The following is a 14,071-nucleotide window of genomic DNA, read 5'->3' as shown; positions in this document are numbered from 1 at the left end:
GGTGGAGCACTATTTCTGATGATCAGTTGTTCAGAAAAAAATTTTTTGTATTATTTTGTATGTTTGAGTGTTTTGTCTGCATGTGTGTCAAATGCATGCCTGGTGCCTATGGAGGCCAGAAGAGGGCGTCAGACACCTGGGACTGGAGGTTAGGACGCTGTGAGCTGGTATGTGGGTGCTGGGAGTCGAATCTTTTGCAAGAGCAGCAAGTGTTCTTATCTGCTGAGCCAACTCACCAGCCCTCTAATGATCAGTTTTGAAGGAGACTCTGATTAGGAGGACCTCGTTGGATTTGTCTTGATTTTTTTTGTGTCCATGTTTTCACCATCATCTTTTATGCATGCATGAATGTTCAACATTAACAGAAAATAATTTTGTATTTAGTGTGCCATTTTCTTCATTTTAACTTTTTCTCTTATTTGTTAGCAACTCGGAGCAGAAGCCGAAGTAATATGTTAATGGACCTACATATGGACCATGAAGGCTCGTCTCAAGAAACCATCCAGGAGGTACAGCCAGAAGAGGTGCTGGTCATTTCCTTAGGGACAGGTCCCCAGCTTACTCCAGGGATGATGTCAGAAAATGAGGTATGTGTGTATCACTACATTTTAAGTTTTTATTTTATTTTTTAATTTTGAGACAAGGACTTACTACAAAGCCCTGCCTGTCCTGTAACTCACTATGTAGACTAGGTTTGCTTTGAACTCAGAGAGATCTGCCTTCCTCTGTCTCTTGAGTACTGCGATTAAAGACCTGCAATACTGTGCCTGGCCTGTAGTGCTATATTTAACTTGTACCTACCAGTGTTAAGAAGTTTAAGTCTAGCATGGTGGTTCATACGTGTAAGCTCAGCATGTGGGAGGCTGGGGCTAGAGGAGTGTGGCTGCATAGCTACTTCTAGGCAACATGGTCTACACGGTATGAGCCTATTTCTGCAAAAAGATAAAAATAGATACACTAGCTAACTACCTAGCTAGACACCACTTGCTTTTAATCAGTATTCATAGCTCAGTTTAGTAAGGTCAGTATAAAAAATACTAGAGGTTTATATATTTTATTTTGGGGGAGTCTTGTTTGTTTAATTGTGTTTCCTTATTTTGTGTTTTGATACTGTGTCTCATGTAGCCATGGCTGTCTTTGAACTCTGGTTTTTCTGCCTCCAACTCCCAAGTGCTGGAGTTGTAGGTATATACCGCTGTACCTAACATAGAGGTTTATAATAATAATAATAAAGCTAGTAGTTTATAAATAACAAATTTATTTGTGATTGTTTTGAGGGCTGAGAAGATACAAGATTAAGGAGTGTTTGGTGTCTTGTTAGGGTCTGCTTCCTAATTCAGAGTCTCCCTCTTACTGTGCTCTCATGTGGTGGAAAAGGTTCAAGGGCCGGTGTTAGTGACGGCTTTGCTCACACCAGGCACACCAGCTAACGCTCCATGTCCAAATGCTACCATTTTGTGGGCTAGGATTTTACTACATGAACCTTTGCAGACCTCAACAGTCAGGTTATACCAATTCCTTTTTCTTTTTTTACCTCCCACTTTTCCTTTTTAAAAATTCCTCCATCCCTTCCCCCTTCTCATCCTTGGGAATACATAGGGTCTTATGCATTCCCAAGATGGATTGAAATTCGATACATATATCTCATATATATATATATATCTATCTGTGAGCTTCTAATCCTTCCGCGTCCACCTGAGTGCTGAGGATTTACATGCCTAATATATTGGTGCTGGGATTAAATCCAGATTCTCACACCCTTCGCAAATACTCTACCACTGAGCTGTATTTCCAGTCCCAAAATGCATTATTTTCTGTAAGTCTGTATGATAAGCCATCACATGCTAAGCCCTGTGAACAGTTGTATGGGTGGGCCTTTTAAACTTAAATCATTTATTTGTTCATGTATTTGCTTGTCTATTTACTTCTTTTTATGTGCATTGGTGCTTTGTCTGCGTGTGTGTCTGCGTGAGGGTGTTAAATGCCCTGGAACTAGAGCCACAGACAGTGTGAGCAGCCATGCGGACACTCACGCCTACATACTCCCCCTGCCCAACAAATACATATAATTATTTTAACTTTAAAAGAAAAAAGAGGGAGACTGTGAAGTTGAGTATAGTGGTACACACCTATGTCCTAGTACATAGAGGCAGGAACAATGCATCCGCTTGGTCTGCAGAGGGTGCCAAGGCAGCTTTGGCATTGAGATTGTGTCTCAAAATTAAAATTTAAAAAAGAAAGAAAGAGAGAGAGAGAGAGAAGGTACTGGAGTGGAGAGAGTGAGAGCTGGAGACAGAAACAGTGTTAAGAATTTGTTAGAAGAGTATAGAGTTAAAGCAAATATGGAGGAGGAATCTTGACTCTGTATGGAGTGTCTTGCAGACTGTGTGTGTGAGAGTGTGTGAGTGTGTGTGTGTGTACATGCTCCTCACATTTGGGTCTTGGGGATTGATCTTAGTCATCTGGCTTAGAGTCAAGTGTCTTTCTTACCTCTTGAACCACCTTGCTGGCTTAGAAACAACTTATATTCAGTGAATGATGGCACATTTTTCATGAAAGTTCATTGCTCGCTTGGAAAGAAGTCACAGTTCGTAATTCCAGATGTGGTATGTGGTGGCTTACACCTGTAGCCCCAGCACTCACGAGATGGAAGCAGAGGTCAAGAATTTAGGGCCAGGGTCTGGGGAGATGGCTCAATGGTTAAGGGCACTGTCTGCTCTTTTAGAGGTCCTGAGTTCAATTCCCAGCAAACACATGGTGGCTTACAAACTTCTATACTAGGATCTGATGCCCTCTTATGGCATGCAGGTGTACATGGCAGATAGAGCACTCAGATACATAAAATACATTAAAAATTTTTTTTTCTTTAAAAAAAAAAAAAAAGAAGAATTCAGGGCCAGCCTGCATGGAACAAACAAAACGAAATCTGCCAGATTCTTAGCTGAACACTGAAGTCAAGCTAGGAGAACAGCCTTGAGTGGCTCTGCGGATATAACAAAACCACCAGTCTTCTGATGGCTGTGCCCTCCTCCCTCTGCCCTGGTGACTCTAGCTGCTGTCACCTGGGAGGAAGATGGAAGATAGAGTCTGAGCTGGCTTCACACATAGACTTGAAAGACCTTGCAAATGGGCTTTTAGCTAAAAACAACTAAGAAGAACTTAACTATGCACTTTTTATTTTATTATTATTTTTTATTTTATTATCAGTAGTCTCTCATTTATGAGAGGCCATTTTTTTTTTCCAGGTTCTAAACATGCAGCTTTCGGATGGAGGACAAGGAGATGTCCCTGTTGATGAAAACAAACTCCACGGTAAACCTGATAAAACCTTGCGCTTTTCCCTCTGCAGTGATAATCTGGAAGGCGTATCTGAAGGTGAAGGGTCACTTCATCAGGGAGTGTGTGTTGATGTTGTCTGTGTTCTCTAAAGGAGCCTTATAGAGTACAATTAAGCCACTCCTGCCTCTCACTAAGCAGAATATTGAGATTTCCTTTAATGAGCTTCAACATGGCTGTAAGATTGTTTCCTGAATAAAACTTAAGATCTCAAGAGGCTGTTGGTCTTACAAAATGAGAAGATACATCTTCATTCAGTGTTAAATGAGCAACAGCAAGTTGTGTGTCTCAGTCTGTACATCTGCACCAGCTTATAGAGCTCCTTTAGAAGGACATAACGCATGCACAGATGGGGAGAATGGACTTACTGCCATTTCAGAGTGTTGTGTGTCTTCTTACTGTTCTGTGTTCCTTTATTTACACAATCACACATGCCTTTATGAATCAGGACCATGGAGTAAAAAAGGTAGTTGAGGGTGAGGTATAGCTCAGTTGGTAGAATATTTGCCTGATATCCCTAGATTTAATCTTCAGCAGTAGTGGGAAAAATAAAAAAGAAAACTAATCCAGATTGTGAAATAAGAGTTTGTCATTCCATATGTTAGGGCATTTTTGTTTTATGAAAAAAGTTCAAGTTTACTAACGTCTAAACGAAGATGTAAAAATCACTGAGTAATATACGGCCACTCTAGATAATGTGAAAAAGAAATAAGCTCACCTATAATTTTTCTTTTCTTTTTCTCTTTTTCTTTTCTTTTCTTTTTTCTTTCTTTCTTTCTTTCTTTCTTTTCTTTTCTTTTTTTTTGTTTTTTGTTTTTTGAGACAGGGTTTCTCTTTCTCACTTTGGCTGTCCCGGACTCACTTTGTAGACCAGGCTGGCCTCAAACTCACAGCAATCCACTTGCCTCTGCCTCCTGAGTGCTGGGATAAAGGTGTGCGCCATCACCGCCCAGCTTAATTTTGCTATTCTTTTAACAGTTAATATGTGTATTATTTATGGCAAAATTAAGTTGATGATGTTTTGTAACCTTTTTATTTTGTGTGTCATTAACATTCCCTTTGTAATTTGTGTTTTTAAATAACATGCTTTTATTTTTATGGTTTTTTTTTTCCTTTATTTTTGAGACAAGATGTCACTGTGTAGTCCTGGCTGGCCTAGAATTTGATATGTAGGCCAAAGTGGCCTTGCACCTGCAGATTCTCTTGCCTCTGTTTTCCAAGTGCTGACATTAAAGACATTGCAATAACATGCTTTTAAAGGGTTTTTTAACATCAAATATGCCTATCAACTTATTTTAGCATTGTTCTGTGTGTAGATAGGTAGAATACTTCTACTTTTTGTTTTACTTTACTTATTTACTTTCTCACTTTTGTTTATGACAAATATTCCCTGATTTCTTCCCGTCAGGAATGCTTTTAGACAATCCCATCAGCCTTAGCCAGTTAGAGAGTAGAATCGTCTGACTCCCTGGAGGTGATGGCACACACACCTTTATTCTTAGTGTCAGTGAGGCAGAGGTAGATGGGTCTCTGAGTTCGAGGCTATCCTGGTCTACAGCGTGAGTTCCAGGACAGCCCAGGTTATGCAGAGAAACCCTATCTCTAAGAACAGCAACAACAAAAGAATCATTTGAATAGCTTATCCTGCGAATGGCCCGCAGATGGCATAGGTTTTAAACTGACTATTAACCTGCCTGTGACCTTGTCGACCTTGGCCACATTCTTCTGGGTGGATGTGTGGCCGTTTGCAGAACACTTCCATGGAAGGTTCAGGTTCATGAACTTGCTGGCGTTGTTCTGCATGCCCAGGCATTGCCTGTTCTCTCCTTTCCTGTGTGTAAGCACAGAGAGCACCTCTACTTTTTAAGTATTACAGGAGTTCTTCAACAAGCAACTTTAGGAAATTTTTTAAATTAATTTTTTAAAAGCGAAATATCTGAAAGTGGAGCTGTTGGCTCAAAGGCACCTATGATTTTGTTATTTTTAAAAAATTATTTATTTATTATGTTTGCTCATGCCTGCCCACTGGAAGAGGGTAACAGATCACATGATAGATGGTTGTGAGCCACCATGTGGTGCTGGGAATTGAACTCAGGACCTCTGGAAGAGCAGACAGTGCTCTTAACCGCTGAGCCCCCTCTCCGGCCTGGCATCTATATTTTTAAGGAAATAAATAAAATATTAAGGCTTCTTAAACCTAGCATGGTGGCACATCAATAATTGCAGGGTTCAGAAGGCTGAGGTAGGGGTTTGAGAGTGTAAGACTAGTCTGGCCTATGTAGTGAGACCTTGTTTCAAAACAGAACAAAAACTATAATCATTTTCAGTCTATTTTTTGTGGCATGAAATATTACATGGTGACTTATCGATGTTGTAAGAAGACTGCTGACAGGATATGATATACATATTTCTCTAGGTCCTTCCAATCGCTCCAACTCAGTGTCTTCCCTTGACCTGGAAGGAGAGTCTGTATCTGAGCTTGGGGCAGGCCCTTCTGGAAGTAATGGAGTTGAAGCACTGCAGCTGTTAGAGCATGAGCAAGGTAAGGTGAGGGTGAGCAGAGCTGTGCAAGTGGAAAAGATTGTGTGCCATCTCAGGAGACGTAATTTGTCTGCATGGAAGCTGACTGTGTTTGGGAAGTGATTTAAGTTGATTAATGACCAGCTGTGTTTTATTCATAGCTCCTCAAAGGTGTTTAGTTGCTAAGTTAATTATTCGGGCCTAAGTAACTCACCAGCATTATGAATTACTTTAAATTGTGTAATATTTGCTCTTCTTAATTCTGTTATTTTTATTGGATACAATGGTAACTACTAAGGGCTCAAGGAACCTTGTCTAGGGAAAGAACAGTATGCAAATGGTTAAAAGCCCCCAAGTCTGGTGACTTGAGTTTCACCGTTAGAATCCACTTAATGGAAGAAGAGAACCAATTCCTATACATTGTCCTCTGAGCTCCACATGTGCGCGTGCGTACCTAGTTTGACTCTCTGGCATCCATGTAGAAGCCAGGCCTGGCCATGTGTGCTTATAACCTCAGCATTTGGGCCACAGAGACAGGACAAACCTTAGAGCTTGCTCAACTGAAATGGCGAGTGTTCAGTTCAGCCAAAGGTGGGAAGTAGTAACTTCTGGCTTCAGTATGCACATGCACATCACACACACGAAGCAAGTTGTAGAAAACTGGTCTTGAGCTATTGCCAAGATAAACAGTTTACATAAAACCATAAGGATTTTCTATGTCTGCCCCAGGTTTGAAGAATGACATGGAGACTTATATTTATTTATAATAGCTTTAGGCCTTAGCTTACTCTTGTTCCCAACTAGCTCTTATAACAACCTATGTTAACCCATTTATATTAATCTGTGTTCTGCCGTGTGGCTCATTATCTCCCCTCAGTCTCGTATGCCTGGCTTTCTCCATGTCTCACAGGCAAATCCTTTTGCTTCAGATTCTTTCCCAGAGTTCCTATCTCTCCAGAAGTCCTGCCCATTCTTTCCTACCTTTGTTCAGCTCATTATTCAACCAATGTTTACAAAATACTGAGGCAGGTGATGCTTATTAAAACTCATAACACCAAAGTCCAGCCTGTACTCAACTCTCTGGGCACAGAAGTCAGCTTTGAATAATACAAGGACAGTCTTTACCCATGCATAAAGATCACCCCAACAGTTTATGTGGGTTTATCACCTAAATATTAACACAACAATGGGATCTAATACACAACCCCAAAACATTTAATTTACCTTCCTGTTTAGATTAGTTTTTCCCTTTTAGACTGGCGCCTCTCCTTTTAGCCACGGTTTGGTATGTGTGGGGTGCGTCTGCTAGTCTTAACTGGGGTGAATTGATTAGTATGGAGCAGGCTGGAGCTGTGTGCTTATTAATGATAAATGAAGTTTAAAGACAGAATTCTGTCAGATTAACCAAAAAGTTGTAGCTGTGCCACCATTTTTAAAGTATTTAAATTTGTCTTTGATAGCTACAACGCAAGATAATCTTGATGATAAGCTGAGGAAGTTTGAGATTCGTGACATGATGGGGCTAACAGATGACAGGGACATATCAGAGACAGTGAGCGAGACCTGGAGCACCGACGTCCTGGGAAGTGACTTTGACCCCAATGTTGATGAAGATCGTTTGCAGGAGATTGCAGGTAACTGGTGTTTGAGGCCTATAGGAATGGGTAGCTGTTTAGTGGTTATATCCATTTGTTCTTCATGAGAGGGGTTAGTGCTTTGACTACCTGGGAAGCTGGTATCTATATGGAACAAGACATTTGAGTACTTAACTAAATAGGCATGTGTTACCTTCTGTGTTAATCTCCACTTTCCACCTCCTTTGAATAGGAGAAAAGCTAGGGCTGGTAAGATGGCTGAGCTGGTAAAGTAAAGGCACTTGCTGCTAAGTCTCATGACCTGACTTTGATAGCTAGGATCTGTATAGAGAAGGAGAGAACTGTCTCTCATAAGGTGTCTTTGACCACCAGATGTGCCAGATGCACACACTGCTTAAAAACAAACAAACAACAAAAGAAGGCCAGGCTAATCCCAGCACTCAGGGAGCAGAGACAGAGGCCCTTTGTGACTCTGGGGCCAGCTTGGTCTACAGAGTGAGTTCCAGGACAGCCAGGGTTACACAGAGGAACTCTGTCTCAAAAAAGGGAAGACAGGCAAGTCTTTTGAGTTAGTTTCATGTTGTCTTTTCTTTGGGACATAGTATATGTTCTCAGTTTGTGGTGAGCTTACTATCTTTTTGAGGCTAAAAACCTTACTATAAAGTGAAAATTCCATAAGATATGGACTAGTAGAATACTAAAGGTCTTTAAAATGAGGGCTGGAGGTATAGCTCTGGTAGAGCACTCGCCTACCATGTATAATGGTCTAAGAGCCATCCCAAGGACCACACAACCATAGAAAACATGAAATAGATTCATTTCTGGAAAGATTGACTTTGTTCCAAAGGATAGCCAGTTTTTCCTTTTTTAGAATGTCAGTTTAGTGTACGTATGTGTTTTAAAGATGTATTTATTATGTATACAATATTTTGCCTGTATGTACACCTGCAAGCCAGAAGAGGGCACCAGATCACGTTATAGATGGTTGTGAACCACCATGTGTTTGCTGGAAATTGAACTCAGGACCTTTGGAAGAACAGCCAGTGCTCTTAACCTCTGAGCCATCTTTCCAGCCCCCAGTTTATTGTGTTATGACATTCAAAATCTACCCTTTTTAGAATACTATTTTTGGAGTTCTGAAAGATTTTGTATGGCCTTGTAATTACCATCTTTATTTTTTTAAATGGAAAATATCAACCAAAGACAATAGAGAATAGTGAGAGCTCATTGTACCCAGCCCTGAGCTCCAGCGACTAGACACACATGGCCAGTTTCATTTTCCCATTCTTGCCCTGTTCCCCTATCATGTTTAGGCAAGTTACAGATATTCTTTTTTCTTTTAAAGATTTATTTGTATTTCATGTGTGTGCGTGTCTGTGTTTCATGGGTACCACATGTGTACCTGGTATCTGCAGAAGCCAAAAGAAGGCATTAGGTCCCCTGGAATTGGAGTTATAAACAGCTGTGAGCTGCTGTGTGGGTACTGGGAATGGAACCTGGGTCCTCTGTAAGTGCAATAAATGTGCTCTTAACTGCTGAGCCATTTCTCCAGGTCCTTATTTGCCATGCTTTTAATATTATATCTGTAAAAGATAACTTTTACTTGTAACTATTCTCAAGACTTTTTCATGACCTGAAAGAGTCTTTTATTAGATCGAATCAAATGTATAGAATTCCCATCTGAAGTATTTTTTCTTTGCTTTTATTTATTATGTGTATGGATGTTTTGCCAGTATGTGTATCTGTGTTCCACATGTGTGCAGTAGCTGCAGAGGCCAGCAGAGAGTATTGGACCCTCTGGCATTAGAGATATAGCTATTTGTAAGCTGCCATCTAGTTGTTGGGAATTGAACCTATGTCCTCTAGAAAAGCAGCCAGTGTTTTAACTGCTGAGCCATCTCTCTTCATCTTGAATCTATTAACAAAGGCATATAATAATGTTTCATTCCTTCCACTTGTGGTTTTTAATAGTGTATAGAGATTTCTTAATTGGTTTTCCATTACTTTTTTTTCAGATGCCAAAGCATTAGTGTTCTTGGCCATAAGCAGTATTTGCAGTTGGTTAGGTGTTTTGAAGGAGCCATGTAGTCTCTTGCAAATGTATTTTATTGCTCTGATTTTGTGGCTAATATGCTGGAAGAAAACATGCTTGGCTAGTGTAACTTTATGTGGTTAAATTCTCTGGATTTTTATAGTCCCTGTAAGACTATAAATTTTATAAAGGTTAAAAAGAAAGCTATCAAGGCCATGGATAAGATTTGCTGAAAAACCTCAGTGAAAACTAACTGACATGAACCTAAAGATATGTTATTTTTGTGGCGGGGGAAGGGAACAACACAGCGGGACTGGAAGAGATGGCTCAGAGGTTAAGAGCACTGTCTGTTCTTCTACAGGTCCTCAGTTCACTTCCCAGCTACCACATGGTGGCTCACAACCATCTATAATGAAATCTGGTGTCCTCTTCTGGCAAGCAGGCACACATGCAGGCAGAACATTGTATACATAATAAATGAATAAATCTAAAAAAAAAAAAAAAAGAAGATATGTTTTCCCTGTGGAGAGTCAAAGTTAAGCAGAGGAACTTCATGAAAAGGAGGTTGTGGGACTGGAGAGCTGGCTCGGCAGACACAAGCGCTATGTCTGCTGCTCTTGCAGAAGAGAGGACGGAGTTCAGTCCTCAGCACCACGTGGTGCCTCACAGCTGTATGTAACTCTACTTCCAGGGCATTTGAGGTCTCTTCTGACCTGCTCAGGCTCATACGTGCACATGGTGTACATACCTCAGGCACACACATGCATATAAAGTAAACATTCAAAGCAAAGGAATGAAGGAAACAGGGGTTGCACCAAATTTGCCCAACTGTGAAAGTTGTGGTTTTAGTAGCATGCCTAAATGAAATGGTTCCTACTCAGCCACTTTCTTAGTGTTAAGATTTTTGTGTGACCCTTCTCTACTACTCTCCCCACTTTGCTTTCTTTGTAACACTTTGCTCCCCCTGGTTGTACAGGTGCAGCTGCAGAGAATGTGTTAGGCAGTTTGCTGTGCCTCCCGGGTTCAGGGTCCGTTCTCCTTGACCCTTGCACTGGCTCTACCATATCAGAGACCACAAGTGAAGCTTGGAGCGTAGAGGTGTTGCCAAGTGACTCAGGTGAGTGTTCTGGCATTGTTTGCTTTTCACTTTGCATAGAACTTTAACATGAAAGGTGTCTTAAATTTTATATTAGGTATATTGTGCCAAATGATATACTTTTATTTGTTTTTCTGTTTTGGTTTTTGAGACAGCCTGACTTTAAACTCAGAATGCCTCAGTGTACTAGAGTTTCAGGCATTTAACTACAGTACCTGATGAGACACGTTCACTCTCCTTTCTCTCTCTCTTCTTCTCTCCCTGTCCATATATATATATATATATATATGTATATATGTCCATATATATGTATATGTATATACATATACAAATAGCAGACAATTATATTGTTACATTTTTCAAGGAAAAATTATTGTTGGGTAATAATAAAATAATATTTTGTAATATTTTTATTATAATAATAAAATGACAAAACAAAGCAAGTGCTGTCAGGTGGTTGTGGTGCACGCTTTTCATCCCAGCATTTGGGGGTCAGAAGCAGTCGGATCTCTGAGCTCAAGGCCAGCCTGGATCCTCAGGGCTACACAGAGAAACCCTGTTTCAAAAAAACCCAAAACAACAACAATAATAACAACAACAACAACATAACAAGTGTTTCTGAGTCTATGTTAAATTATATTTGAAGTAATTATTTGAAATTCATCAGAATTTTGTGTGTATGGTGTGTTCTTCAGCTTCATCAGTTCATCCCAGGATGCGAGTAACAACCTAGTTCAGACTCTGCACTTTTGTGTTCCTAATCAACATCCTTGCGTTTGTCGCTGGATGGCTAGGGCAGAGAAATAGCCTAGTGAGCTCAGTCTTCAGGAGAGAAACACGCACTCATGCGCAAACAAAATGTTAATTTATCCTTGGGACTAACTTGTCCTTTTAAAAGAAGTCTGAAAGTTTGTGTATTAATCTTTTTGAGATGAAAAAGTTTTTAAAATTACATGTTCACATAAGTGTCTGTATGGGGTATGTGCACATGTAAATGCTGGTGCCCATGGGCTCCAAAAGAGGTTATTGTGTCTTGTGGGCCGGAGTCTAGAGTTCAAGGCAACTGTGAACCATCTGGTGTGGGTGCTGGGAACAGAATGCATCCTCTGAGGAGCACCAGACACTCTCGACTGCTGAGCCGTCTCTCCAGCACTGTTATTATTTTCATCTTATGTTTTGAGTGTTTGTATGTATGCATTTGTATCCATTTTACATAGCTGAGTTACAGCTGTTTGTGAGCTGCCGTGTGGGTGCTGGGAACTGAACCCAGGTCCTCTCTACGAGCACTAAGTACTCTTAACCACTGAGCCAGCTCTCCAGTCTCTTAAATTTGTTGGCACATGCCTATAATTTCAGTTTGTGCTATATAATGAGACTCCTATCTCAAAAGCCAGTTGATAGATTATGAGGTAAAGAAATTGTTTTTCATTTCTTTTGGGGGGATAGTTTCAAACAAGATCTCACCATGTAGCTCAGGCTGCTCCTGGAACCACCAATGTAGATCAGTGTGGCCTCAAACTCACAGAGACCTAACTGCATGTGCCTCCTGAGTGCCAAGACCAGAGGCACCTGCTCTGATGCCCATTTTACATGCTTTTGAAAATGTTGAAATGTAGAATTGATACAATACTAAGCTATTCTGTGCTCTCTTGTTCAGTTTACATGTTGAACAAAAAGTGCCTTTTTTTTTTAAAGAGTAGTCTAGAAATAGTTGTCATCTGTACATAGAAACTGGCTATATACCAGGAGGAAATCATAATTTTGCCCTTTTTTTTTTTTTTTTTGGTTTTTTTTGAGACATAGTCTCTCTGTGTTAGCCTTGGCTGTCCTGGAGTCACTTTGTAGACCAGGCTGGCCTCGAACTCACAGCGATCGCCTGCCTCTGCCTCCCGAGTGCTGGGATTAAGGGCGTGCTCCACCACGCCCAGCTAATTTTGCCTTCTTTAAACCTTGATCTAATTAGCTTTGCTAAGTAACTTAAACTTAGGAATCTCTTTACACCCCAATAGCTTGTATGTCTGAGTCACAAAAGCTGAAAGTTTGCACGCTCACAGAATCACTAGGTGACGCTCTGTCTTGTGTTCAGAGGCTCCAGACTTGAAGCAGGAGGAGCGCCTCCAGGAGCTGGAGAGCTGCTCTGGACTGGGCAGTACATCTGATGACACCGACGTCAGGGAGGCCAGTTCCCGCCCCAGTACTCCAGGCCTCAGTGTTGTGTCCGGTATGTCTGTCTTGTTTTAAGGACTAGGAATTTGACAGTATTCCCTACTCCCTACTTAGAAAGTATTATCAAAGAGATACTGGGTTTTGTTGTAGTTTTATGGTATGGTACTAGTTGTTGAACCCAGAACTCGGAGCATGTTAGTCAAGTGCTCTGTCACTGAGCTGTATTTCTATACCCAAAGGATATGTTTTATTTAGGAGCTCAGTAATCTCTGGGGAGAAAAATAAGTTATATGCCTCCGTAATCTTTGAGAACTCAACATCTGGCTCTTATAGCCTGTTGAGAATCATTCCTCTACAACTGTGTATTATTGGTAGCTTCTGGTACAGTATTCAGGTATAATGTGTAATTCTGGTTATGTTGTATAAAACAAGATAAGTATATCTGGACAGCAGCATGATAAACTAACAGTATTCAGCAACTCTCATGTATTCAACTGGAATATATAAAATTTGAGAAAGAATTTCTCCAAACTTCATATAATTTTGTGTAGCTACTTTGTTCTTCTTGCAGATTATTTATTTATTCGTATCTTTTCACTATATTTTTCAAAGGTATAAGTGCTACATCGGAGGATATTCCCAATAAGATTGAAGACCTAAGATCTGAGTGCAGCTCTGATTTTGGGGGTAAAGATTCTGTAACTAGCCCAGACATGGACGACATAGCCCATGGTAAGTAGTGGGAGTGAGAATGGCTTTTTAAGATGATCATCACAGCCTTGCTTGGTGACACTTGCTTTATACCAGCATTTGGGAAGTGGAGGCTGGGGGATGTCTTTGTGTTTGAGATTTTCCTAATCTACATAGTGAATTCTAGGTCAGGCAAGTCTACACAGTGAGACCCTGTCTCAAAAAAACAAAACAAAGTGGGGCTGGGGAGATGGCTCAGCATTTAAGAGCATTGACTGCTCTTCCAGAGGAGCTAGACACCCACATGGCAGCGCAGCCGTCTCTAGCTTCAGTTCCAAGTGGATCCAGTGTCCTTCTCTGGCCTCTGGTGGCACTGCAGATACACATGCAGGCAAAACACTGATACATACAGAATATGTGTGTAAGTAATGTAATGTAATGTAAAAAAAAAATGCACAAATCAAGAACAACAACGATATATTGCTGGTATTTCATCAGTTAATATAGGTCTTCAGGCATAACTTAGTCAATGTGTACTTAAGGCTTTAAATGTTCATATTTAACTTTGGTTCAGTTAGAGCTACTTCAAGAAACGTGTCATAAGGAAATCCATGAATGGAGAAATTTCTAGCCTCT

General features: G+C 40.5%; 1 protein-coding gene across 7 annotated transcripts in view; it reads left to right on the top strand.

The window, feature by feature from the left end:
* The window catches only part of GAPVD1 (GTPase activating protein and VPS9 domains 1), a 76,157-nt gene that overhangs the window by 31,693 nt on the left and 30,393 nt on the right, over positions 1-14,071 (top strand). For 4 of the 7 annotated variants that reach the window (XM_084798448.1, XM_084798445.1, XM_084798450.1 and 1 more), the window contains 7 exons: positions 427-587; positions 3,246-3,375; positions 5,753-5,878; positions 7,317-7,490; positions 10,460-10,600; positions 12,666-12,800; positions 13,358-13,477. In XM_084798448.1, coding sequence (XP_084654574.1) covers positions 427-587; positions 3,246-3,375; positions 5,753-5,878; positions 7,317-7,490; positions 10,460-10,600; positions 12,666-12,800; positions 13,358-13,477 — 987 coding nt within the window. The remainder of the gene's footprint in view (positions 1-426; positions 588-3,245; positions 3,376-5,752; positions 5,879-7,316; positions 7,491-10,459; positions 10,601-12,665; positions 12,801-13,357; positions 13,478-14,071) is intronic. The other 3 variants (XM_084798451.1, XM_084798446.1, XM_084798449.1) reach the window with 1 other exon arrangement.

This window comes from Acomys minous (assembly GCF_964271855.1).
Source record: "Acomys minous genome assembly, chromosome: 10".
NCBI classification, from domain to species: domain Eukaryota; kingdom Metazoa; phylum Chordata; class Mammalia; order Rodentia; family Muridae; genus Acomys; species Acomys minous.
This window is presented reverse-complemented; position numbering and strand designations above follow the sequence as displayed.